Raw genomic sequence first — 23,876 nt, forward strand, 5'->3', positions numbered from 1 at the left:
AGAGAGGCATGCTGTTTGGTGCCCCAAACTGGCACACTGAAATGTGTGTGAGCAGGTGCATTGTCGTGGTGGCAAAACCAGTCACCTGTGTGCCACAAATCCAGCTTTTTTTGTCACACATGATTAAGCAGAACTTCTAAATAGAAAGCTTGATTAACAATCTGACCTGGTGGAATAAACTCCAAATGCGCTATCTCCCTCACATCCAAAAAACAAATGAGCATCGGTTTTATGGGGGGAACCCTTTGTATAAATGTCAAATTCAATGATTTGTCCAACAAGAGTGCAAAATTTGCATACATAAATAGGAGAGGGACATTTCAGGTGCGGCTCGAGCAGGTCTCAATTTCACTTGAGTTAGCTTGGGTAGCCCCAAGGTTGAGGAGCAGGAGACTTGGAGGCTTGCTCACACACCTCTAGCACTTGATACTGGCTGTCAGCTAACCTTTGCTGGCGCACCTATAGCTGGCCCATCACATGGCCTGTGCTTCCTCACAACGTGTGAGCTGGGTACCAAAGGATGTACTTGGAAGTGATGGCAAACTCACTTCCACAAACACAAAGGCCTGTTCAATTTCAAAGGGAGAAATAGACTGCCTTTCTAGCAAATGTAGCAAAATTTTGGAAGAGCCTCTGGGTCTCCATATTGTGGTCGTCTTTTTGAAAATACAATCTGCTACTGTCATAATCTCCCACCCTTCTAAATCATGCTTATCTCACTTTCACTAACATACAATTCACATATCATACATTTATGTTTTTTTAAATTTTAGTTATTTTATCAGGGGCTCGAATAGTCCATCCCAATTCATCCATCCATCACTGGGGTCAAGCACATTTGGACATATGTCAAGCCACCATCATTTTCAAAACATTTTCTTTCTACTTGAGTCCTTGGTATCAGCTCATTTCCCCCCTTTCCCACCTTCCCTCCCTCATGAACCCTTGGTAAGTTGTAATTTTTATTTTCATGTCTTACTCTGACCGCTGTCTCCCTTCCCACACTTTTCTGTTGTCCATCTTCCTGGGAGGGGGTTATTATGCAGATCATTGTGATCGGTTCCCCCTTTCTTCCCCCACCTTCCCCTTCCCCTTCCCCTTCCCCTTCTGGTATCATGACTCTCATTATTGGTCCTGAGGGGTTTACATAGATCATATATTTAAATAGCTCAATCACATTTCTAACAGTTGTGTAACCATCACCACTATCAATTCCAGGATATTTCTTCTTTGTACTTCTTGTTAGCTCTCGATTTCCTGCCAACCTCCCCTGCCGTGTCTCTTTCAAACTATTAATTCAGTTGTCTCTATAGGTTTACATGGTGTTTTTGCTTGATCTTAGCCTGCAAACGGTTAGCTTAAATTGCTTTGACTGTGAGCTCATTGCATGAATATATTAGCCTTTCAAAAAAAGATGCACTCAGTTGGAAAATTCATTGGACACAAGGAAGAAAGTGGCCTATCCCTCTCTGTACAATTTCTGGGATAGATCCATGTTCCAAGAACCTAGGAATAGGCTTTCACCCTCTTGTTTCTTCAGTCGTCCTACTACTACATGTGCTGTCCAGACTGTCCTGAAGGACCACATATAACACCTAATCTGCATCTATGAAGAGCATTCCTCTACTTTGACCTTCCACCTTGTTCCAGCACACCCAACCAAAAAATAATATATGCCTATGTATGTGTATGTAAATATGTGCATGCATACTCTATCTTCTCAATGCCATTGTTAGTCTATTGAGGAGTGGATCCATCCATTTTAACTTTTATTTCTTTGTATTCCCAATGCTTAGAACAATGTCGTTTATGTAGTAGGTATCAAATATTTTTTGATGAAATACCATTCTTCTCTTATAGGGTCATTTCCTGTTTTAATTCAATTATATTTTGAAGCTCTCAATGAGACAAAAACTCAAGGTAATAATAGTAAAATAATATACTTTTAACAAAAGTCTCCTAAAATTAAGTGGTTTTATAATTGGCAATGGAGAAATAACAGTCTCCGTGACATCTGACTCAGATGAAACGGGATTATTTCTGAAAAAATGATGAGGTGCTCATTTAGGTAACCCTGTGTTCTAAATATTGAGGATTTAAACATTCTATTCAAATTTCTCTAAAACTCAATTTAACTTGAACCCCATGAGGAGATGAAAGTGGAAACTAAATGTCCAAGTACATCCAAGAAACATGCCAGAGAAGCATTTAGAACTTCAACACCCCCCCCCCCACCTCAAGAGACTTCATTCTTAATCTGTGACTGACTTCCTGCACAACCCCTAAGGTTTAGCTGTTTCCTCAATGCTGTAAAAGGAATTGTTCTCCCTATGGCCAGTCAAGGAATTTCTTTAAAAGAATAGTTACAACTCCAAAATTAATATTGAATCAGATGGAAACTGTGATAGGTTTCGTGTCAACTGTGTTTGGTCAAGATTCTCAGGGGTTCTGCAGTTAAAGCCTAGTACTCCCTCATGACATGACCTAATATAATGTAAGCAATTCCATAATGGGATCTGCTGTGAACAGTCAATCAGTTTAAGAAGATTAGGCCAGAATGCAACTCCCTTACGAAGGCCACAACCTGATGCAATTGAAAGTAAGTTTCCTGGGGGTGGTGCACGACCTATTTCCTATATACCTAGATGCTGTGGGAAACCTTATTTGCTTTTTGCTGGATCTGGATCCTGCATCTGGTTCATCGACTTCTGATTCTTTGGACTTGAGCCAATAGGCTGCCATATTGCCTGCTGATCTGGGAGCCATCAGTTACTTGCCAGCTGACCTGCTAACAGTGGTTCCATTCACCTCTCTAGTCATGTCTAATAACCTGCTGACCTTTGATTAATCTGCCTCTGCAACCACCAGCCTGTGGTCTTCCTGATGGCCTTGAGTTCAGCAGCCCCCAAAGCTATGTGATCAGCAGAAGCCTCCAGCTTAACAGCTGATCCATGGACTTCGAATTTGCCTAGACTTGGGCTGGCTGCCCATTTTGACACCTTAGGTGAGGCATTTTCTTGATAGAAATTTCTATGTATATAAAGCACATCTATAAAGGGTCACTGGTTTGGGTTTTCTAGAGAACCGAAGCTAACACAAAGTCTATGCTTTGGAATATTTCCCTCAAGAAGTATATATATAGAAAACAAAAAGAAGGTGAGAAAAATGGTCTTACAAGGCATTCGTTTTTATTTTACTAAAAATAATATCTCATTTAAGACAAGAGTATTTTTGTTATTGCTAATACTTCCATTCATTAACTATACCCAATTTAAACTCCTTTCTTTAATGAACATGAACATGGCATGCATACACACACAAATATAATATCACATCTTAAGAGGAGGTAAAGAATAATAAAGTAATGCTGACCCATTTTTGAAATAGTGACTTGGAGTAAGAAGATCAAAATAATGAAAGATACATTTTGTGATTCAGGGATAAGATGTAACAAGAAACCATAGGTGTAAAGTTAGGGAGAAATTTGAAATGGTAGAAATAAAATAGCAAAAAAACTCCTTTTCTATCTCATCTTATATCCAGCCTTTTGAAATCTTTTAACTCAAGTATCAACAGCATTGAAAAGTGAATTGCACTTTATATTTTTCTAATTAAATTAAAAACATTGATAGCCAACCTTCCCCAATGGATCTTTGTAATTTTACTGATTACCTAAATGGCACTGAGTTACATGATTTATAAGGTTTGATAGAAAAATAAAACTTTAAGGCATATAGAAAGAAGATGGATGTGACTATCATAGAAATGTTAAATTGTTGTACTCATGCTTAACTATATTAAAAATAGAAATCATGTAGAGACTGGTAGGACCCCACCCCCACCCACCAAGACTTTGATTTTCACCTCTAAGCTAGAATAATCAACCATTTCAGATCAAAAGGACAGCAGTTACCCAAGGACAAAGTTCAAAGGCTGAGGGAGGAAGGACCAATATAAACAGGAGACAGGGAGGAAGTGGGATCATCAATCGTACATGGAGGGGGTTGCGATGGATTGAATCAGAACGTATACAAATTGCTAAATGGATGATATGCCTTATAAATCTTCACCTACTTCACAACAACAACATTAAAGAATCTATAATACGAACTTGCTACGGTAAGATGACCGATCTACTTTGATTTTGAAAGATGCTGCTAGCTGCCACGAAAGTGAAGTCGGCAGCCATCATTTCTAAGGAAGCCAGTGTGATGATGCATAGCCTAAAGTCAAGTGCAGCCACACAGTTTTAGACTACCTATTCTAAGCTTAACTTTAGACTGAAGGAACGGGTGGGTAACCTCTAGAAGTCCTCAGGCACCTGCTGTTGGGAAGTTCCCTGAGTCAAGGTTACAGTGCTCGTGACCATGTTACCGAAAGCACGTCTCTGAAGAAGGGCATGCTTGGGAAAGTCAATGGCCTGGGAAAACGAGCTAGACTCTCAAGGAGGCGAATCGGTACAGTGGCCGCAGCAATGGGCTCAGGGGAAATTGTGAGGTTGGCACAGGACTAACTAGGGTTTCGTTCTGTGGCACATTGGTCCTTGTCAGTCAGCACCAACTCGACAGCACCTAACAACAACTGCAGCAGAGACATTTGGAAATAAGGCTGATGATCCACCGACCGGGCTGAGATCCAGATATCAGAATCTCAAAGTCAATTTAAAACACTGAGATGTAACTGTGACGACAAATTGAAGAGGAAAAAATATTATAATAAAATAGACCACAAATCAATGTTATCACAGCTAAAACTCCCTTATAACTACGGCTGGACGATAATATACGCAGGAATTTATACTGAGTAGCACTTCTATTTTAAAATAACGGACAAAACAACTCTCTAGAAGAGCACAGCTTGGAATGACCTAGGTTTGCTACATTGTTTGGTGAAACTTCTTCACAGTGGCTGGAGAGCCGCACCAGCGATGACATAAAATGAAAAGCCCGGTAGTCGGAAAAACTGGAAACAATAATTCATGCAAGTGGTATGTACCCAACCAATCAAGAAGCAGCTCCTGAGGTAATGCACATGAACCTGTAAGCGCAGGCTGAACAACATCCCCTGAGCAGCTGCCATGCATTACAAAGAGCAGAATTTGAACTAATGTGAGGCATGACCTAATCTACACCTCACTCAGATCTAACCCAAACATATCACGATTACACTATGTGTATTTGCTGACTCCATGCACTGATGAACGGTTCCCTTACTCCTCACGGATTCCAGATTAGATTGTCCTCTTCGGTCCCAATGTCTTGGAGAAAGAAGGCTTTGAATGTTGTTTCAGAGAAAGGGGAGAAAAGAAGGAAGCAGGCCTTCCTAGGCTGCAGCTATCTAAAGAGGAAGTCAGAATTCTTCACAGGGCAACCTCAGGCAAAGGTCTTGGTGAGGACGTCTTCTTGTTGTCGCAGGTGAACGGTGCCAATTCCTACGGCAGGGGTTGGCAAAGGGGGCCGGCTCACAAGACGCAGCTGGAATTGGAGCAGAGACGAAATAAAATGACATTTTGATTACATCAGTGTTCTGCTTGGCTCCCCCAAGGAAGGGTGTGGATCCCCTTAGCTTCTCTGAACATGTGTCACTTGAGTTACATAGATTACATTGTAGGGAAATGCATGTCACACGAAACTGGTAAATCCCAAGCATGAGCAGAAGAGAGGTGCCCCTGGGTTTGTCCCACTATGGGAAACATTAGTTTGTTTTAGCTCTGAACTTTCTGAATTAGAATCGTTAAAATGGAATGATTTGAGCCTAATAAACAAGTATGTCATGCGTGAGCTGAGTTTAACCAAAACAGAACAGAAAGATGATTCTTTCTCTAATTGTTTTCCTCTAGTACCACCAGGAAGTGTGTGCCTTTGATGTATGTGCACTTGGTAGGCAGACTGGTGTGTTATACTGTGTGTCTCTAGTCCGTGTTGTACAACAAGCCTGATCATCAACCTGACTCTCGGGGTCCTCCATATGAATCTGGAGGGCAATATATTAGGAGCTGGCTAGAGAAGGTAGCAGAGGATGGCTTCGACTTTTTAAAAAATATATAACAACTTTTTAAAAGGTCTTTAATGTGTACGCATACAGAGCTAGATAAACCACTCAGCATGTTGTTTTGTAGGACTGGATTAAAGTTAAAATTTGTATTTTGGCTTATCTCTAAAGAAAAGAATGTGATTGATAATGAGGGTAGATCCATTGATTACTATTCCAGAAGAAACAGCACACACCCAGACACACAACAATGAGAGGGAAAGAGAGAGAGAGAGAATTACCTTGCAGGCCAACTGTTTTTCAAACCTTCGCGAAACAAAAAACCATGGACCCATGTTCTGAGGCTCCTCCTGACTCCAAATAAAATCTATAAATAAAAGAAAGTTGATTTCAGCACCCTGGGCAAACACATACTTTAAGTAAACCTATACATACACAACTAGTACCTCTTTTCCAAAGTAGGATAATGTTGCTGGTCTTTTGTTTCTTTCTGACAAACAGTCTTTTTTTAATAATTAAATCATTTTATTGGGGGCTTGTACAATGCTTATCACAATCCACACACACATCCATATGTGCACCACTACAACCATGACCATACAAGAGGTCCGTCAACCTCAAAAGGTCCCCGACCCTCTCCTTTGTAGTCAGTTTCTCCTCCCACCTCCAAACTCTGCCAACTGCTGATCGTTTCTCACTGCCTACATTTCGGCATGTTCCAGAATGTCATGTACATGGAATCATACGGTCTGCAGCCTTTCGGGCCTGATTCCGCAAGGGAGCAAAATCTAATTGCGATTCAGCCAGGTGGCTGTGTGTGTGATTCACTCCTTTGTGCCCCTGGGGAAGGCCATCTGATGGCTAGACCATGGAGGATGTCGGTACTTTCTAGGTTTTTCTTGCAATAAGGAACAAAGAAGTTTCATGCATGCAGCTTTTTGTGTGAAACAGGTTTCGTCACTTTAAAATACTCAATCTTATCTCGATTACAAAAAATAAAAGTGTTTTCCTTTCTCTAGGGTTAACGACCTAGGAGGAGCCCAGCTGAATCACGTGGAGACTTTACAACAAACTCTGTCGGAGACTGCCGGGCCATTTGCCAGAACAGAGGCACCACTTTACATTTCCTCGAGTGGGTGTGAGCATTCCGCGTGTGCTGCGTCCTTGCATTTGATACTGTCAACACGGGTGGGTGGCTGTATTTAATTTTAGCCATTTTAATTGGCGCATAGTCATTTCTCGTTATGGCTTAATTGGCAATTCCCTAATGACTAATGATGCTGAGCATCTTTTAGTGCACTTGTTTGCCAGCTGTTTCTTGAGTAAAGTGTCTATACAAAATCTTACGCAGTGTTTAAGTGGGATGGTGTGCTTTCTTATTGTTCCATTTTTTAAAAAGAGTTTTAAAATACCCTGGATAGTCTTTGTCACAGAGGTGAATTGCAAATATGTGTGAGTGGTTTCTCCCCCCCCCCCCCCACCTTTTCTCCCTTTTCATAGTACCTTTCACAGTACGTCTCTTGCTTTAAGAAAGTTCCATTTCCCTTATTATGACTTGTACGGTGGGATGTCTGATCATTTCCCTAAGCCCAAAGCAATTGTCCTACAAGTTACATCATTTTATGTTATACATTTAAGTAGCTGATTCGTTCCGTGTTAATGACTGATTAAGGGTACATATTTTGATATCCAGGAGCCCTGGTGGCCAAGTGGTTATGCAGTCGTCTGCTAACTGCAAGGCCCGCAGCTCTAAACCACCAGCTGCTCGGCAGGAGAGAGACGAGGCTTTCTACTGCTGTAAAGAGTGACCATCTGAGAAACCCAGAGACAGTTCTCCCGTGCCCTAGAGGGCCATGTAAGCCAGCATCGACGGGATGGCAGCAAGTGAGATATCGATATCCAAATGCTTCCAGCCTCATTAATTAAGATCTGTCTTGTAAAAGCCTACTCGACATCTTATCAATGATGGCATACTCTTCGTTATCCCCAAATCCTCAAGGTATTAGCTGCTTTAGGTGAGAGAAAGGGAGATTTTGAGGAACCCCAAGAGAGTTAGAGTACCTGGTTTCCCAATGACACTTTCTAAAATATCCCGAGTCCACAAAGTTATCCCTCACTGCCTGCACCTGAGCTAATGTGAGAGGTTTCTGATGTGTGAACCCCGGGACCCTGGCAAGTACCACCTCTTACCTTTCACGTGTTGGTACTTGCTCATCTCTTGTTGCAATGAATCCAGTGGGAAGGGGCACAGTTCCTCGATTCGGATGATGGCAAACTCATGTTTCTTGGCCCCCAAAGATTCCCTGTGCTTGACTAAGGCATAGAAGTGCTTGCCACTGCAAAACACCAGTCTCTTAACGCTGTTGGTGTAAAGGGGGAGCAAGATGGGAGAGAGATAACTGAAAGTAAGCGAGGGGCTGAGTGTTCAGTTGGAACGAAAACATTTAGAATAAAGGCGCTCTCATGAGAAGAAAGGGAGACTGTGGGGGTTTCACTGTTTCACCAGTGAAGCCGTGGGATGCTATGTCATGGGGCCCAGGCATGTGACACCCAAGCCATCCTTCTTCAACACCAAGGGTCTCCCAAGTCCACTCGGGAGCACACCCTAATGCCTACCCCACCAGATCAAACAAACTTTACCAGATTAGAGGAGATTTGGGTCACTTGGCATCCCCGAATATGAACTAGTTTTCACACTAACTAAAAGTGTACCAAAACAAATTTACATCAAATTACTTTTTTAGAATCCACAAATGACCAATTTAAATGTGCAAGGTGGCACAAAAAATGTTTTTAAATGAACCAAACTCACCGTCACAGTGTCAATGCAGCCTCACACTGATCCTGCCGGACAGGGCAGACCTGCCCTTGTGAGTTGCCATGGCTGTCAGTCTTAAAGGAGCAGAAACACTCATCTTTCGCCCTGGTAGCCACTGCTGGTATTGGAATGCAGAGCAACTAGCAGCCCACGCTGCCACCGATACTCCCACGGGTTGAACAGTGTCCCGTCAAAGCTCATGTCCTGGAGGGCTCGCTCCCCACCCCTCTGCCTTCCCAACTTGGGTTGTACTCTCTAAGACAGTGATTCTCTGCCCCGCCCCCTGCCCCAGAACAAAACATGTCAATCACATGCAATACTCCTCACTGTGCCGAATTAGCAATAACCGAGATTAAAGCGCTCTCTCTCTCTCTTTCTCATGCATTCATGTCTACTTGGAACCTCAGGATGAGAATGTATTTAGAAACGGGGTGTTTGCAGATACAATTAGTTAAGATTAGGCTGGAGCCAAACTCCAGTGTCTGAGGTCCTTTTCAGGAAGCCATGTGAAGACACACGGATAGTAAAACCATACGATGATGGAGCAGAGATTGGGGTGGTGCATCTATAAGACAAAGAACATCAAGGGCCACTGTCGACCACCAGCCACTAGGGGAGAGGCAAGGGACTGATTCTCCCTCAAAGCCTCGGGAAGAAACCAGCTCTACTGCTACAGAACTGTAACAGAATGCATGGCTGTCGTTTTAGACGCCCCAGGTTGTGGTATTTCGTTACGGCAGCCTTAGGAAGGGAATACATCTACGTAGAGGAGATTTTGCTCACTTTGGATTATGCCACATGAACTAATTTTACATTACTTAAGATTCTTCTGCGTGTAGACTACGAACACAGTGATATGCATCAAATTACTTTTTTGGATCCACGGATGAATCGCCAATGACTGTTTTGAATGCTGTTCCTGGTGCCATTTCTTCAAGAGCTGACACAGCTGCCTAAGAGGGAGGAAGTCACAGATTGATCAAACAACGGACATAACCTAAAGACTTGTTTATTGATTAGATCTTTACCAAAAACTAGAGGAAAAATTTCTAACTTAGCACACTAATAAACAGTATTTTTAAAATTTAGATCGTCTACACAAATTATTTCTGTGAGGACATCCAAGGTTAGATTTCATGGCTGGTGAAAAGAGTTCATGTATCTGGTTGGTGGCTGGAGTCCACCTAGAGGCATCTTAGAGCTGGGGTTGAAGGAAGCAGGGCAAAAGCCTAGGGATACAAATGAGAAGCCGAGTCAAAAATCCTTGATGTGTCTCCTTCCTAGACATAACTCACAGTGACGTACTCTGACCTGGACCTTGACTATTGCTACCTAGGAATACTGGTGCCAAAGGGATCCCGTCTGGGAAAATGGCGCAAAAGGGATTGCATTAGCTTTTCTTGAATGTCCTATGATGCCTCTTGGCTCAAGCAGCCATGGTAAAATAGTTGTTTCCAGGTGCAGTGGACAAGTGAGCATGAGCACCAACACCAATGAACTACCCCCGCGGGTAGAAGAACTTGAAGGGGATTTCCTCCACGTTGACTCCCAGGGCTGGGGCTACGGATGACTTCTGAACACAGCGGGGTACCAAGAGCGGGAGTCACATGCCCTCCAGGACAAGAGACACTTAGAGCTAGCTCTATCTCCAATTCCACTTGAAATGTTCAAAAACACATATGAAAAACTGCTAAGGCCAATTAAAGCCCCAAACAAATGTGTTTCTGCAATTAAGAAATATAATTACATACACAAAACCCAAATGAACTAAACGAACAGCCATTGAGTCGGCACCGACTCAGAGCAACTCTAGAGGGGAGTAGAACTGCCCCTGAGGGTTTCCAAGACGATGAATTTTTACAGAAGTGGAAAGCTTCATTTTCCTCCCAATTATATACACCTGATCAGGGAAGAGATAACAATAAAACCACAAGATGTGAACAGCTGGCGAGCGGCTTTTCTACTTACAGGGAACCTGAGTAACATCTTGGGGGAAGCAACAATGAGGGGCTTTCGGAAATTCCGGACCATCTGTCTTCTCAGTAAATGGAAATACTGTGCGGGCGTAGTAGGGTGTACCACAAACATGTTCACCGTGTCTCCATCCACTCCCTCTTCTGCACTGTCACACATCTGGAAGGAAAATGTCAAACTTTCAGATCCTCCACAAGGAGGCTTCTAAAAGCTCATGGAAAAAATGAGATGAAAACGCAATAGACTTTTTCAAGACCCTTCATCATTACAATATGCTACTCAAAGGGGAAAACACAGATTCTCAGTTGGTAATAGAAGATCTTTCTCTCACAACACACGGCATCCAGGACAGATAAGCCCCCAGGACCAATAAGGGAAGTATTGAAACTAGGAGGGTAAGGGATGGCTTGCGGGGGTTGGGGATTAAGGGAGAACCAATCACAATGATCGACATATGGCCCCCTCCCAGGGGGACGGACAATAGAAAAGCAGGTGAAGGGAGACAGCGGTCGGTGTAAGACATGAATATATATATAAATTATTAAAGGTTCGTGGGTGAGGAAGAGGAAAACTGAACTGATATCAAAGGCTCTAGTATAAAAAAAGTTTTGAAAAGGATGATGGCACCATATGTACAGATCCATACAATCGATATATGTATGGATTGTGATAAGAGCTGTAAGAGCCCCCAGTAAAATAAAATTTAAATAAAAGAGAAAGCTCTTTCTCCAGCAGAGAACAATACCAGAAGTTAAACTTCCCACCTGCAGACGGTGACCCCAAAGAGAGCCCTGACAGAGCCCCCCTGTGCCCAGTCTGTGTCAGCAAACTTGGCGGTTCCCAGACATGGCTGAGTACAGACATCGTCCGGAAAGCCTTTAAAAAAGAGCTCCATAGGACTCTACATTTAGGTGGCGGAAGGAAACACTACCGGCACCTCATTCTCTTCGTGACGTAAGCACAGCGGTGCTGTTGCTTTTTAAGTGAAAAAAGAAAAACTCAAAAGTAGCCAAACAACCCCCAAAGCAACGTTTGACAACTTGAGAGCAAGGGAACTGATCTCAGAGGAGCTGGGGGCGCAGCTCTGTGCGGCCAGGCTCCCCATCCTCCTCCAGAAGAGGGAAGAGGGAAAGGACGCCATCCCGGGCATCTTTACCGACGGCCTCCACGTTGCAGAGAGGGCGTGCGCTGGCTACCCTGGGAGAAAACGGGCAAACTCTCCCAGAGTAGAAGCTCCGTCAGGTCTCAGTAGAGGCAAGCAGGGCTCCTTAGGGTCCTGCTGGAGAAGGGACAGCGGCTGTGAAGTGACACGCGGGAAGGGGACCCCCTGTACGTGGCATTAGAGGAGCTTCAGAAGTGATAGCAGAGGAAAGCCAGGCCCAGCAAGACTCTCTCCCCCCACTTCCAAGTCCCCCACTTCCAGCCCACACTCAACTGTGGTCCCAACAGGGTAAACTGGCACCCATGGGGAAGGACGCTGAAAGACTTCTCCCCGGCCCATCAGAGTTCTTGACAGAGCGACTGCAAATGACCAGAGACAAGAGGAACAGAACTTACGTACCCACCCAGTAAACAGCATGCAACCGAAATAACTTTGGGAAAAGAGAGGGACACCGCATGCCAAGAGGCAGCCGGTGTTAGAGAAAACGCAGTAGAATGAGAGGAGAGGAGAGCAGAGCGCGGTGCTAAGGAAGCACCGTGGAAACCCACACATGCCATTACACAACCAACAAAGGAGAAAACCTAGAAACAGGCGAGGGGGCTGAGAATAAATGGCACGGACACAGCGTGAGATAAACACAGTGAGAGCAGAGGAATTGCACAAGCACGTGTAAGCCACAGATTCTTGTAAGCACTTTACATATCTTCCTCTTGAATGTGGCTAAAAATAAAACTCTGAATGGTATAAAGTGTTAGAGACCATCATAGTGGGCGAAGATTAAACGATAAAAAATAAAACCAGGAAATACTTAAAAGGCAATTATTCTAAACAGTGTACATATGTTGACTACTGCTTTTAAACAGGTTTTAAAAATATATGTAGGGTTTTTGCATATTCTTTACATATCATAGTTTAATCTTTACCCCAAGCAATTTTAGAACATTTCCTACTTGTACATGTTGCTGTAGCTCCCATTTCCCTATATGCTCCGCTGCCATGCCCCTGTGAGTTATTAACCCAGTTACTGACACTGAAGATCTCTCTAGCCTGGATTTCAGATACCGAAAATCATACAAAAGACAACTAGGAAGCAAACAAACAGGGAGAGAAAAAACCAACAGCAATGACGAGACAAACCTAGCATAAAATATTAACAGCTGCAAGATGAGATTACATTTTAACCTCTATATATCTACCATAATCAACTGAGCCAGTAGGCAACACAATGATAAAGGAGAGAGGACTGAAGCTGTCAAGGATTTCACCTTGCTTGGATTCACAATTAATGCTTATGGAAGCACCAATCAATCATCAATCAAAGAAGGCAGAGCATTGGGTAAAACTGATCTACTATAGTCTTGAATACCCTAGGGTGCAGTTCTGCCCTGTCATGTAGGGTTACGGTGAGTTGGAATTGACTCGATAGCAATGGGTTTGGTTTTGGGGGTTAGCATATTTACCTAGGCGTGAGACTACTAGGTCATAAGGTTGTTGTATTTCTAGTTTATTTGTTTTTTAGTGTACTATTGTTGTCTACATTGGTATTATTTTACAGTCCCACCACCAGTGTAAAGGGGTCCCAGTTTTCAGCTCCTCTGCAGCACCTGTTTCTGTCTTTGCTATACTTTGGTTTATTTAGCGATCATAAGAAGGCCTCTTAGTGTAGCTTTGACTTGCATGGTAATGAACATCCTTTTATTTTGTTGGCTGTTTGGATGTCCTGTTTCATGTTCATATCCTTTCCCCATTTGGATTGAGCTGTCTTTTTGTTGTTTAGCTTTTTAAAAAAAACATTTTATTAGGGACTCATACAACTCTTATCACGATCCATACATACATCAATTGTACAAAGCACATCTGTATATTCATTGTCCTTGTCATTTTCAAAGCATTTGCTCTCCACTTAAGCCCTCTGCATCAAGTCCTCTTTTTTCCACTCCCTCCCTGCTCCCCCTCCATGCACCCTTGATAATTTATAAATTATTATTTTGTCATATCTTGCCCTGTCCGGCGTCTCCCTTCTCCCCCTTTTCTGTTGTCCGTCCCCCAGGGAGGAGGTCACATGTAGATCCTTGTAATCGGTTCCCTCTTTCCAACCCATTCACCCTCTACCCTCCCAGTATAGCCCCTCACACCCCTGGTCCTGAAAGTATCATCCACCCTGGATTCCCTGTGCCTCCAGCTCCTATCTGCACCAGCGTACATCTTCTGCTCTATCCAGACTTGCAAGGTAGAATTCGGATCATGGTAGTTGTGGGGAGGAAGCATTTAGGAAGTGGAGGAAAGCTGTATTCTTCATCGGTGCTACATCGCACCCTGACTGACTCATCTCCTTCCCTAGACCCCTCAGCGAGGGGATCTCCAATGGCCGACAAATGGGCTTTGGGTCTCCACTCTGCACTTCCCCCTTCATTCATTATGGTAAGATTTTTTTTTTCTGATGCTGCCTTATACCTGATCCCTTCGACACTTCATGATCGTGCAGACTGGTGTGCTTCTTCCATGTGGGCTTTGTTGTTTCTGAGCTAGATGGCTGCTTGTTAACCTTCAAGCCTTTAAGGCCCCAGACACTATTTCTTTTGATAGCCGGGCACCATCAGCTTTCTTCAGCATATTTGCTGTTCACCCACTTTGGCTTCAGCGGTTGTGTCAGGAGGGTGAGCATCACAGAATGCCAATTTAATAGAAGAAAGTATTCAAGCATTGAGGGAGTGCTGTTGTTTAGTTTTCTATGGATTTTAGAGATTAGACTCTTATCAGATAAATGATTTCTGTAGATTTTCCCCAGACTGTAAGTTGTCCATTTGGTTTTTAAATAAGGTCGTCAAGTGAGCATAAAATGTTAATTTTATGAAGTTCCATTTACATTTCCTGTCTACTTCTATTTGTGTATTTGTTACCCTATTTCACAAAAGATTAGTTACCGTCCTTTCCTTCCTGCATTGTCCTCCAGGAATTTCAAGGTTTTAGATATAAAATTTACATCTTTGATCTATTTTTACCTAGTGATGGTTAAGGTTGTACGTAAAAAAATTTTTTAAAAAAAGGTTGTACGTCAACTTGGCTGGCTAAGATTCTATGTCACAAGGTAATGTGGCAATTACGCGATGATATAATCATCTACCATGAAGTGGTCTTATGTGATCAGCCCTGATTTGATGCAAGGGGATAGGGTGGAGTGTACCATCCTCACTCAGATCATACACAGCCCTGTCTCAGGACTGTGGGCCTCTCTGGAAACTCGAGGGAGCTTATACAGTTATTGAAAATTTCCCACTCTCTTTAATCCCATTTTCCCATGAACATTTTGAAACCCCTTCATCTATGGACAACTGAAACAAACAAACAAAACCCCACCTTTTTGCTTCCTCTGGATCCTGCACCTGCCTCTCATTATCTGCTCTCCAGTTCTTGGGACAAGGGCCTGCCATATTGCCTGCCAACTTTGGGATTCATTAGCCTCTAAAGCCTGTGAACCTGCAGCCTGCTATCTGGTCTGCTAAAATTGGATTCATCTGTTCCTATGGATATAGGAGTTAGGAGAAGCCTTAATTCTGACATCTGACTTAAAGATTTGGATTTGCAAGATTCTAAAACCATGTGAGACATTTCCTTGAGATAAAGCCATTTCTCTCTCTCTCTCTCTCTCTCTCTCTCTCTCTCTCTCTCTCTCTCTCTCTCTCTCTCTCTCTCTCTCTCTCTCTAACTATCTATCTATCTATCTATCTACCTACCTACCTACCTACCTACCTAGTAAGAGAGAGCCCTGTGGCATACTGGGTTATGCATTAGGTTGCTAACCACAAGGTTAGAAGTTTGAAACAGCCAGCTGCTCCCAAGCAAGAAAGATGAGGCTTTCTACGTCTATAAAGATTTACAGTCTTGGAAAGCCACAGGGGAAGTTCTGATCTGTCCTACATGGTTACAGCAAGTTGAAATGGACTTCATAGCAAGGGGTTGGGGGGTATACTTATATTTTTCTCCATAATATATAAGCATATATATATTCCAAGGCATACATATATATATATAAAGGCTTCATTTGTTTTTCTTCTCTGGAGTACCAGCCTAAGGCAGTTTGTGTATTGTATGGGATACAGGTTCTGTTTCATATTTCGTCAGGTGGCTATTCACTTTTGCCAGCATTTATTAAAGAGAATGTTTTTGTTCCACCGAGTAGACTTTGACCCTTTGTTGAAAATCCACTGGAGATAAATAGCTGGGTTTAATTATTAGTTCACAGTACTGCTCCCTTGGTCTAAATCTCTATCTTTGAACCAATACCAGGCTGTTTTGATCATAATAACTGCACAGTAAGTTTTGATATCACAGAGAATGAGGCCTCCTGCTGAGTATTTGCAGCTTCTTGTATTTGCAACTTGGTTTTCTGTTCGGATCTGGGAAATTATCTCCAAGTATTTCTTGGGGAAAAAAACACATTTCTATATTTTTATTTTTGGCATTATGCTCTGGAATTCCAAAAATTCCAATATTAGATTTCTTAACGGAACCCCTAGTTCCTTTTGTGTTGCTAGTTTCTCTTTGCTTGCTTCTTATGAAACTTGATAATTCGGTTATTTTGTCTTCTAGTTTATTTATTTCATCTTCCATTTGTTGGACTCCACTGCTGGGCATTTCTCTTCCTTTGTCTGATCCAGATGTTTTATTCTTGAGTTCCACTTGAGTTTATCGAGTTCTTCTTGTTATTGTTGTTTTACTGTCTTCAGTTTCCACACAGAGTCTCTCATTTTCTACCCCCATTTGTTCCCAAATATCTGATAGTTTGCTTGCTTTCTGTGCTTCTTACTTTCTTTAAGCATTTACCAACATAGTCTTAAAATGATCAACTTTGCATTATTCTGACCTCCATATGAGAAATGACTCTTCGTGTTTTGCTTTCGACTGGTCCTTCTTTTGTGACTTTTGTGTTAAACTTGGACCATTTTGCTATCTTCAGGGTGGGGGGGAGTTACTCTGAGGTTTGTATTCTTGTTTTTGTGGGAAATTTTTCTGATAGGACACCCTGGTGGTGTAGAGACTAAGCCCCTGGATACCGCCTAGAGGTTGAGGCCTCCACCCACAAGCTGCTCTGCAGGTCAAAGACAGAGCAACTCACAGCCACAGACTCAAAGCCGTGGGAGCCCCAGGCACAGCTTCCCGCACGCTCCCAGGGTTGCTCCATAATCAGTCGCACCAGGTTTGGTGTCTTCTCTTGGGAACACTAGAGGGCACTCTTTTCTCATTTTGTTTTTGTCTTTTTCCCCCTTCCATGCTGGATGTCTGATCCTGAAATTCAATGCATCCACTGGAAGGGGGCTTTATCCACTTTTACACGCAATTAAAGTGATGAGTTCAACTTTCCTGCTCTGAAGGTGGAGGTACTCTTTATGCTTTATCTCATGGGTACCTGCACAGGTTCTCCTCACTCTGAAGTATCCCCTTCACGCTGCTGCCTGCTTATTACTCCTGGTCCTAGTGACCGTTCTTCTCCTGCCTCAGCCAGCTTCAACAGCACTCTCACACAGCACCATGGGCTCCCTCGACCTTCACCCAATTGGGTATCCTGCAAACGCCCACAACTAATTTGTACTGCATTAAATTGGGCATCCCCTCCTAGAAGGGTCACAGGAAAGAAGGAGACAGCCAGGATGCAGCATAGCATTAATATACATACAACATTCCTCTGGTTCTTTAATGCACACACACCCCTCCTCGCCGCCCCACTATCACGACCCCAGTTCTACCTTACAAATAGGTAGGCCGGAGCATGTGCACTGGTACGGATAAGAGCTCTCGACACATGGAATCCAGGACAGATAAACCCCTCAGGAACAGTAATAAGAGTAGCAATACCATGAGGGTAGGGGGAAGGCGAGGGGAGAAGAGGGAGGGAGAAACGGGGAACAGACTACAGGGATCGACGTATAACTCGCGCTCCCCACCCTCTCTAGGGGGAGAAACAACAGAAACATGGATGAAGGGACACAGCGGGTGGTGTAAGATATGAAAATAATAACATAATTTATCAGGGGGTCCATCAGGGTGGGAGGATGGGGGAGGGAAGGGAAAAGGAGAAGCTGCTATCAAGGGCTTAAACAGAAAGAAAATATTTTGAAAATGATGCTGGCAACGTATGCACAGATATGCTGGATACAATTGATTTGTGGATTGTTATAAGAACTGTAAGAGTCCCCAATAAATCTATTTATTAAAAAAATAAATAAAATGGGTCAAAAAAAAAAAAGAAAGAAAGAAAATCAGGCTACCGCTTTCTCAGAGTAGCTCGTTTAATGTGCTCCCAGTTTGGGGTGATACCAGCCCCGTTTCACAATGGCTATGATGAGCTAGCCCCCCCAGCAATAGTGCACAGTCTCAATGGCACCTCCTGCCCCTCCCTTTCCCACTCTGGACTCACTCCAGGTCGCCAACCCTCGACTACAGTCTGAAGTTCTGAGAGCTCAGTTGTGCCTGCTTTTATTTGCTGCTCCATGAGTTCACCATCTTACTCAACCACCTCACTTCAACTCTTGACCAAGAATCTCAAGTGAGTCCTGGACGCTGCTGGCCTGTTATACTATCTTCCCCACACCGACGCATTTCCCTTCTCTCCCAAATGTCTACTTCACATCTTTTAGAACCCCATTGCCTCCTCCTCCATCATCTCTCTCAGCTAACAACGTCAAGACCACTTCTTCAGGCTCCTACCACCCTACTCACGTACTATCATCTACACCTTCCAATTATTATCACAGACACATGCGCTGGGTTCTTCTCTACAACCGATCCATCCCTGTGTGCACACATGCTGTCCTATCCTGACCACCGAAGGACACCACTCCAGTTACACCATTTTACCCTCTCTCTCCTTCATTATTGCTGTGTGTGTGTGTGTGTGTCTCCTGCGTATGTCCCATAGAAGCATGCTGTATATTGGTTTTTGTTTTTCTCTAAGTTTAAAATAAAAACAAACAAATCTACGATCAAATGATTTTTGTCATGGGTGCTGAGTCTATTCACTGCGTGGGATGGGGGTAGGGGTCTCTTCAATGACTGGTGTTGGGAACATTGGATTTCCACATGCAAACTAGTGAAAGAGGATCCATGCCTCACACATACAGAAAAACACGTTGAAAATGGATTGAGGACATACATAAATGTGAAACTAAATTCATACAATTCTTCGAAGAAAATTCCAGGTGCAGCTTTTAACAATTCAGTCATCTAGTAAAACAACAAAAGCACTGACAGCAAAAAATAAAATTTAAAAATGGCACCTCATAAAAATGAAAAACTTTCGTTCATCACAATTTTGACCAGCCAAGAAAGTGAAGACAGGCTATGAACTAGGAGACTGTCTCCGGAGGCTATCTTATGAAAAGCTATTTGATTAAAAATTAAAAATCTAGTAACCTAATATATGAAACTTTTTTATTAATCATTTTATTTGGGTTCATATGACTCTTTTCAAAATACATAGTACATCCATTGTGTCAAACACATTTGTACATTTGTTGCCATTGTCATTTTCAAAACTTTTTCTTTCTGCTTGAGCCCTTGTTTTTTCCCCTCCCCCTCCCTCATGAACCTTTGATAATTTATAAATTATTATTATTTTGTCATGTCTTATACTGACCGATGTTTCCCTTCACCCACTTTTCTGTTGATGTCTCCCAGGGAGGGGGTTATATGTAGATCATTGGTTTCCCCTTTCTCCCCCACCTTCCCCTTCTCCTCCTGGTATGGCTACTCTCATTATTGGTCCTGAGGGGTTTATCTGTCCTGGATTCCCTGTGTTTCCAGCTCTTATCTGTACCAGTGCACATCCTCTGATCTAGCTGGATTTGTAAGGTAGAATTGGAATCATGATAGTGGACGGGAAGGAATAATTAAAGAACTAGAGGAAAGTTGTAAAAACACAAAACTTTTAACAACAAACGACAAAGAACCCAATCAAAGATGGGGAGTTTGAAGATGCATTTAATCACAGAGGACATTCAGATGGCCACCAAACATACCTTTTCTTAATCATGAAGAGAGATGTAAATAAAAACCACAATAATATATCACTTTCATTAGGATGTTTTAGGTTAAAACAAGCAAGCAAACAAACAAAACCCAGAAAATAACAAATGCTGGCAAGGATGTGGGAAAACGTGAACCTGTTCACGGCGAGGGGGGGATGCTATAATGGTGAAGGTCTTGTATAAATCAGTGTGGCTGGCTCTCAAACGGCTAACAATAGACTGCCCTATGACTCAAAACTCCCGCTCCTAAGTATTTACCAAAAGACTTGAGAGCAGAGACTCAGAAACGTGTATACCAATGTTCACCGCAACACAATTCACAATAGCCCAAAGCTGGAGACAAGCTAAACGCCCCGCAACACATGAATGCAGAAGCAGAACGTGCCGAATACCCACGGTGAAGACTTGATACATGCTACAGCGTCCACAGAACTTGAAGACCTTCCGCTGCGGGAATGAAGTGACTCACAAAAGGAAAATTCAACAGCCAGTGATCACAGGTATTTCCATTGTTAATTTTTTAAAAAGCACATTAATTCAGAAATCCATGTATTTCATTGGATATAAAAATGAACATACCTATTTCCAAGGAATATTGATATTCTATTGGCTCTGTTTTATTCAAATATTATAATGTCTTACAGTTTAAAGTACACGTCAATAATATTTGGAGAAGAAGATTCTGTATGTTTTAAATATCTAGGGAGCAAGAAAAAACACGTCTTGGAATCCAGACGGCATCCAACATACCTGCAAGAACCGTTCTATCCTGCAGGACGAGTGGTCTGGGCCAGCGCCATCGTAGCCGTGTGGCAGGAGAATGACAATGCCGCTCTGCAGGAGCCACTTGGCCTCTCCTAGGAAAACATGGCAGACAGCATAAGAACACCAAGAATCGGGGACAAAGCCTGAGATGCTTGACTTGTGAGACAAATGCGAATGAGCCGCCAGGGCCCCTGGAGCCACGTTCAGGATGGACACTCTTGAGCGTTTGTCATGGCGTCCGCAGAACAGGGGCAGGGGCGGGATGTCAGTTTTACAGGGTGGAAGTCTCTGATGGATGTGTACTGAGTGTAAGCAAGCACGGGCCTAGTCAAAGAGGAAAGTTCCAGCTCCTAGGACGGCACGTCCTTTGATTTCACCTCAGACAGAACATTCACTGACCACAGGTCGCTCCCAGGGCACCATGGGCCACTGCCCTCAAACGAGGGCGGCGAACACTCTAGAAGAGCCTGTGCTCACATCAAAGCCCAGGCCAGTGAAGGCCCCTTTCCCTCACAAGTGCAGCGCTCTAGAGAAGCACAGCCATGGCAAAGACCTCAAGTGTAGCCCCAAGTTTACCAGCGGTTACACCCTGAAACGAAGAGTAAGAGGCGGAGAGGAGATTTTGAATTTTCACTTCATATCCTTTTCATGTTTACAATGGTGATAAAAACAGTCTGAAAAAAAAGGCATGCTGCTTTATCATTTTCAGATCCCCGAGTGTCCCCAGAGTGAGGGTCACCTCCACTCCGACCTTCCGCACTGTGTTGTTCTTAGTGACAGACACCACTGAGCCCGGTCCAATTCCCGGCGACGCCCCCTGCAGAGTAGAACGGCTACTCTGTAGGGTTCCCAAGAAGCAGACTTCCAGTCTGTCTTTGGAGATGCCTCTGGGTGGATTCAAACTGCCAATCTTTCGACAAGCAGACACGCGCTTAACGGTCTGCATTATTCAGTGACTGAGAAGTCAAATAGCCTAGGATGTATCTCCAGCGTTTCCTACAGCCACACACATTCCCCAAGTAGACATTGTGCCCCGCGCAATGGAGCTGAGAGATTTCCTTCACAGCACCTTCTCTGTTTTTTTATTTAACATTTTATTAGGGGCTCATACAACTCTTATCACAATCCATACATACATCAATTGTGTAAAGCACATCTGTACATTCTTTGCCCTCATCATTTTCAAAGCATTTGCTCTCCACTTAAGCCCTTGGCATCAGGTCCTCTTTTTCCCCCTCCCTCCCCGCTCCCTCCTCCCTCATGCGCCCTTGATAATTTATACATTATTATTTTGTCATATCTTACCCTGTCCGGCATCTCCCTTCACCCCCTTTTCTGTTGTCCGTCCCCCAGGGAGGAGGTCACATGTAGATCCTTGTAATCAGTTCCCTCTTTCCAACCCACCCTCCCTCCCCCCTCCCAGTATCGCCCCTCACCCCCTGGTCCTGAAGGTATCATCCGCCCTGGATCCCCTGTGCCTCCAGCTCCCATATGCACCAGTGTACACACAGCACCTTCTTGAACTGTCAGATGGTCCCACACCCCACTGGATAACTGTCTGGAGCAGCAATCAGAAGTCGCCACGCCCCTGTTATCTCATTGTCCCCATGAGGCTGTTGCCTGCATCTGTTACACACCCACAGGCTGATACCAACCTCCAGAGATGAACGTATCAAAGATGATCTGGGCACCATTGAAGAAATCGCCAAACTGAGCCTCCCAGAGCGGCAGCAAGTTAGGGCTTTCAATGCTCATCCCATATTCAAATCCCAGAACAGCTTCTTCGGACAGGGGGCTGTTACTGACCTAGGCCAAAGGGGTAGACGAGAAACACTGTCACGCAAGGGAAGAGCTGGCCTGAGTCGTGAAGGTAAAGCGTCGCACGCGTATACAGACCTCTCAAGGGGGAAGGGAGCTGCAGGGGAGCAGCTTTTTCATTCGCCACCACACGCCTTTGAGAAAGGAGGTCTACTGCTGTCTACTGTGTTGCATGTTGGGAAAAGTCGCAGCCAAGAGAGGAAAAGATAAAAGAGGTTGGAATATGGACATTAGAACTTTTCTTCAAGGACAAACACAGTGAACTTTTCAGATGGCCCACCTTCGGAAATGAGACTGGAACTGAGTCTTACAAGTTCCCTATAAAATGTTAAAAGGTTTACCTTGGAGTAGACGCCATTAGCCTGACATCATATTAGTGCAATAAACCAAAAGAACAATCACTGAGTTGGAATTAATGGGATGGCAGTGGGTATCATGATTTAAAAAGCAGGGTACAATTTGCAGTTCTGCACTATCCCACTTCGGTGAGTAGCAACTGGGGTGTAACTATTACTCTCTCCTTGTCCAGAAGAAAGAAGGGTGATAAAAATCAAAGGCACATGGAAATAATTAGCCCAGTGGCTCAGTGAGGCGGCAAACATCCTCAGGCTGCATGACCCAGAGACCGGAAGAGCCAGGTGGTGCCTGGCCACCCCTATCAGCTACTCTGAATGGGGCCACGTTAGAAGATCCTGTATATAGTGGGAGAAACAGATGGGACAAACTCCAAAATAATCCGACATCAAGCTTGCTGATCAGACAGAGAGAGACCGGTGGAAGCCCAGGACTATTACCACTCAGATAATAATACCCTTAAGGGCTGTAACTGAACTCATCCCCGAGGCTCAATTTCCAGCCAAACATTAGTCAGGTTTATAATGGGAAACTTAACACTAGTGTGACATGCAAAGCTTAGACTCATCAACCATGTGAGATCAAAAGGGCAGCATTTCCCTTAGGACAAAGTTCAGAAGGATTAGGAAAGGAGGCGGCATGGAGACAGGAAACACACAGAGGAAGTGGGATAAGTGATGGTACATGGAAGGGGCGGCAAGGAACGAAACGGAACATAACGTGTATGAATTCTTGAAGGTAAAACGGATCATCTTCTCTGTAAGCCTTCACCCAATTCAGAATAAAAAGTTGTTTTTTAGTTACATCTCTGAGGTGTCTAAAAAGACACGATAATTAAATGCAACATCATTCTGAACTGGATTATAAGAGAACATGGTATCAGGTGCACCTTACTCCTCAAAGTAACATCCTTGCTTTTCAGTACTCTCCAGAGGTCTTGTGAAGCAGATTTACCCAATGCAACCCATCT

At 43.5% G+C, this 23,876-nt stretch overlaps 1 protein-coding gene across 1 annotated transcript in view; it reads right to left on the bottom strand.

Annotated features, from left to right (window-relative positions):
• Positions 1 to 3,251: 3,251 nt before the first annotated feature.
• Positions 3,252 to 23,876, bottom strand: part of DHTKD1 (dehydrogenase E1 and transketolase domain containing 1) — a 67,321-nt gene continuing 46,696 nt past the window's right edge. Inside the window, exons 11-17 of the mRNA XM_075552382.1 lie at positions 22,390 to 22,540; positions 20,720 to 20,826; positions 10,778 to 10,942; positions 9,680 to 9,762; positions 8,182 to 8,351; positions 6,273 to 6,358; positions 3,252 to 5,474 (exon numbers count right to left, since the gene is read on the bottom strand). Of these exons, the coding sequence (XP_075408497.1) occupies positions 5,373 to 5,474; positions 6,273 to 6,358; positions 8,182 to 8,351; positions 9,680 to 9,762; positions 10,778 to 10,942; positions 20,720 to 20,826; positions 22,390 to 22,540 (864 nt within the window). The 3' untranslated portion in view covers positions 3,252 to 5,372. The remainder of the gene's footprint in view (positions 5,475 to 6,272; positions 6,359 to 8,181; positions 8,352 to 9,679; positions 9,763 to 10,777; positions 10,943 to 20,719; positions 20,827 to 22,389; positions 22,541 to 23,876) is intronic.

Source organism: Tenrec ecaudatus, chromosome 6, assembly GCF_050624435.1.
Source record: "Tenrec ecaudatus isolate mTenEca1 chromosome 6, mTenEca1.hap1, whole genome shotgun sequence".
Lineage (NCBI taxonomy): Eukaryota > Metazoa > Chordata > Mammalia > Afrosoricida > Tenrecidae > Tenrec > Tenrec ecaudatus.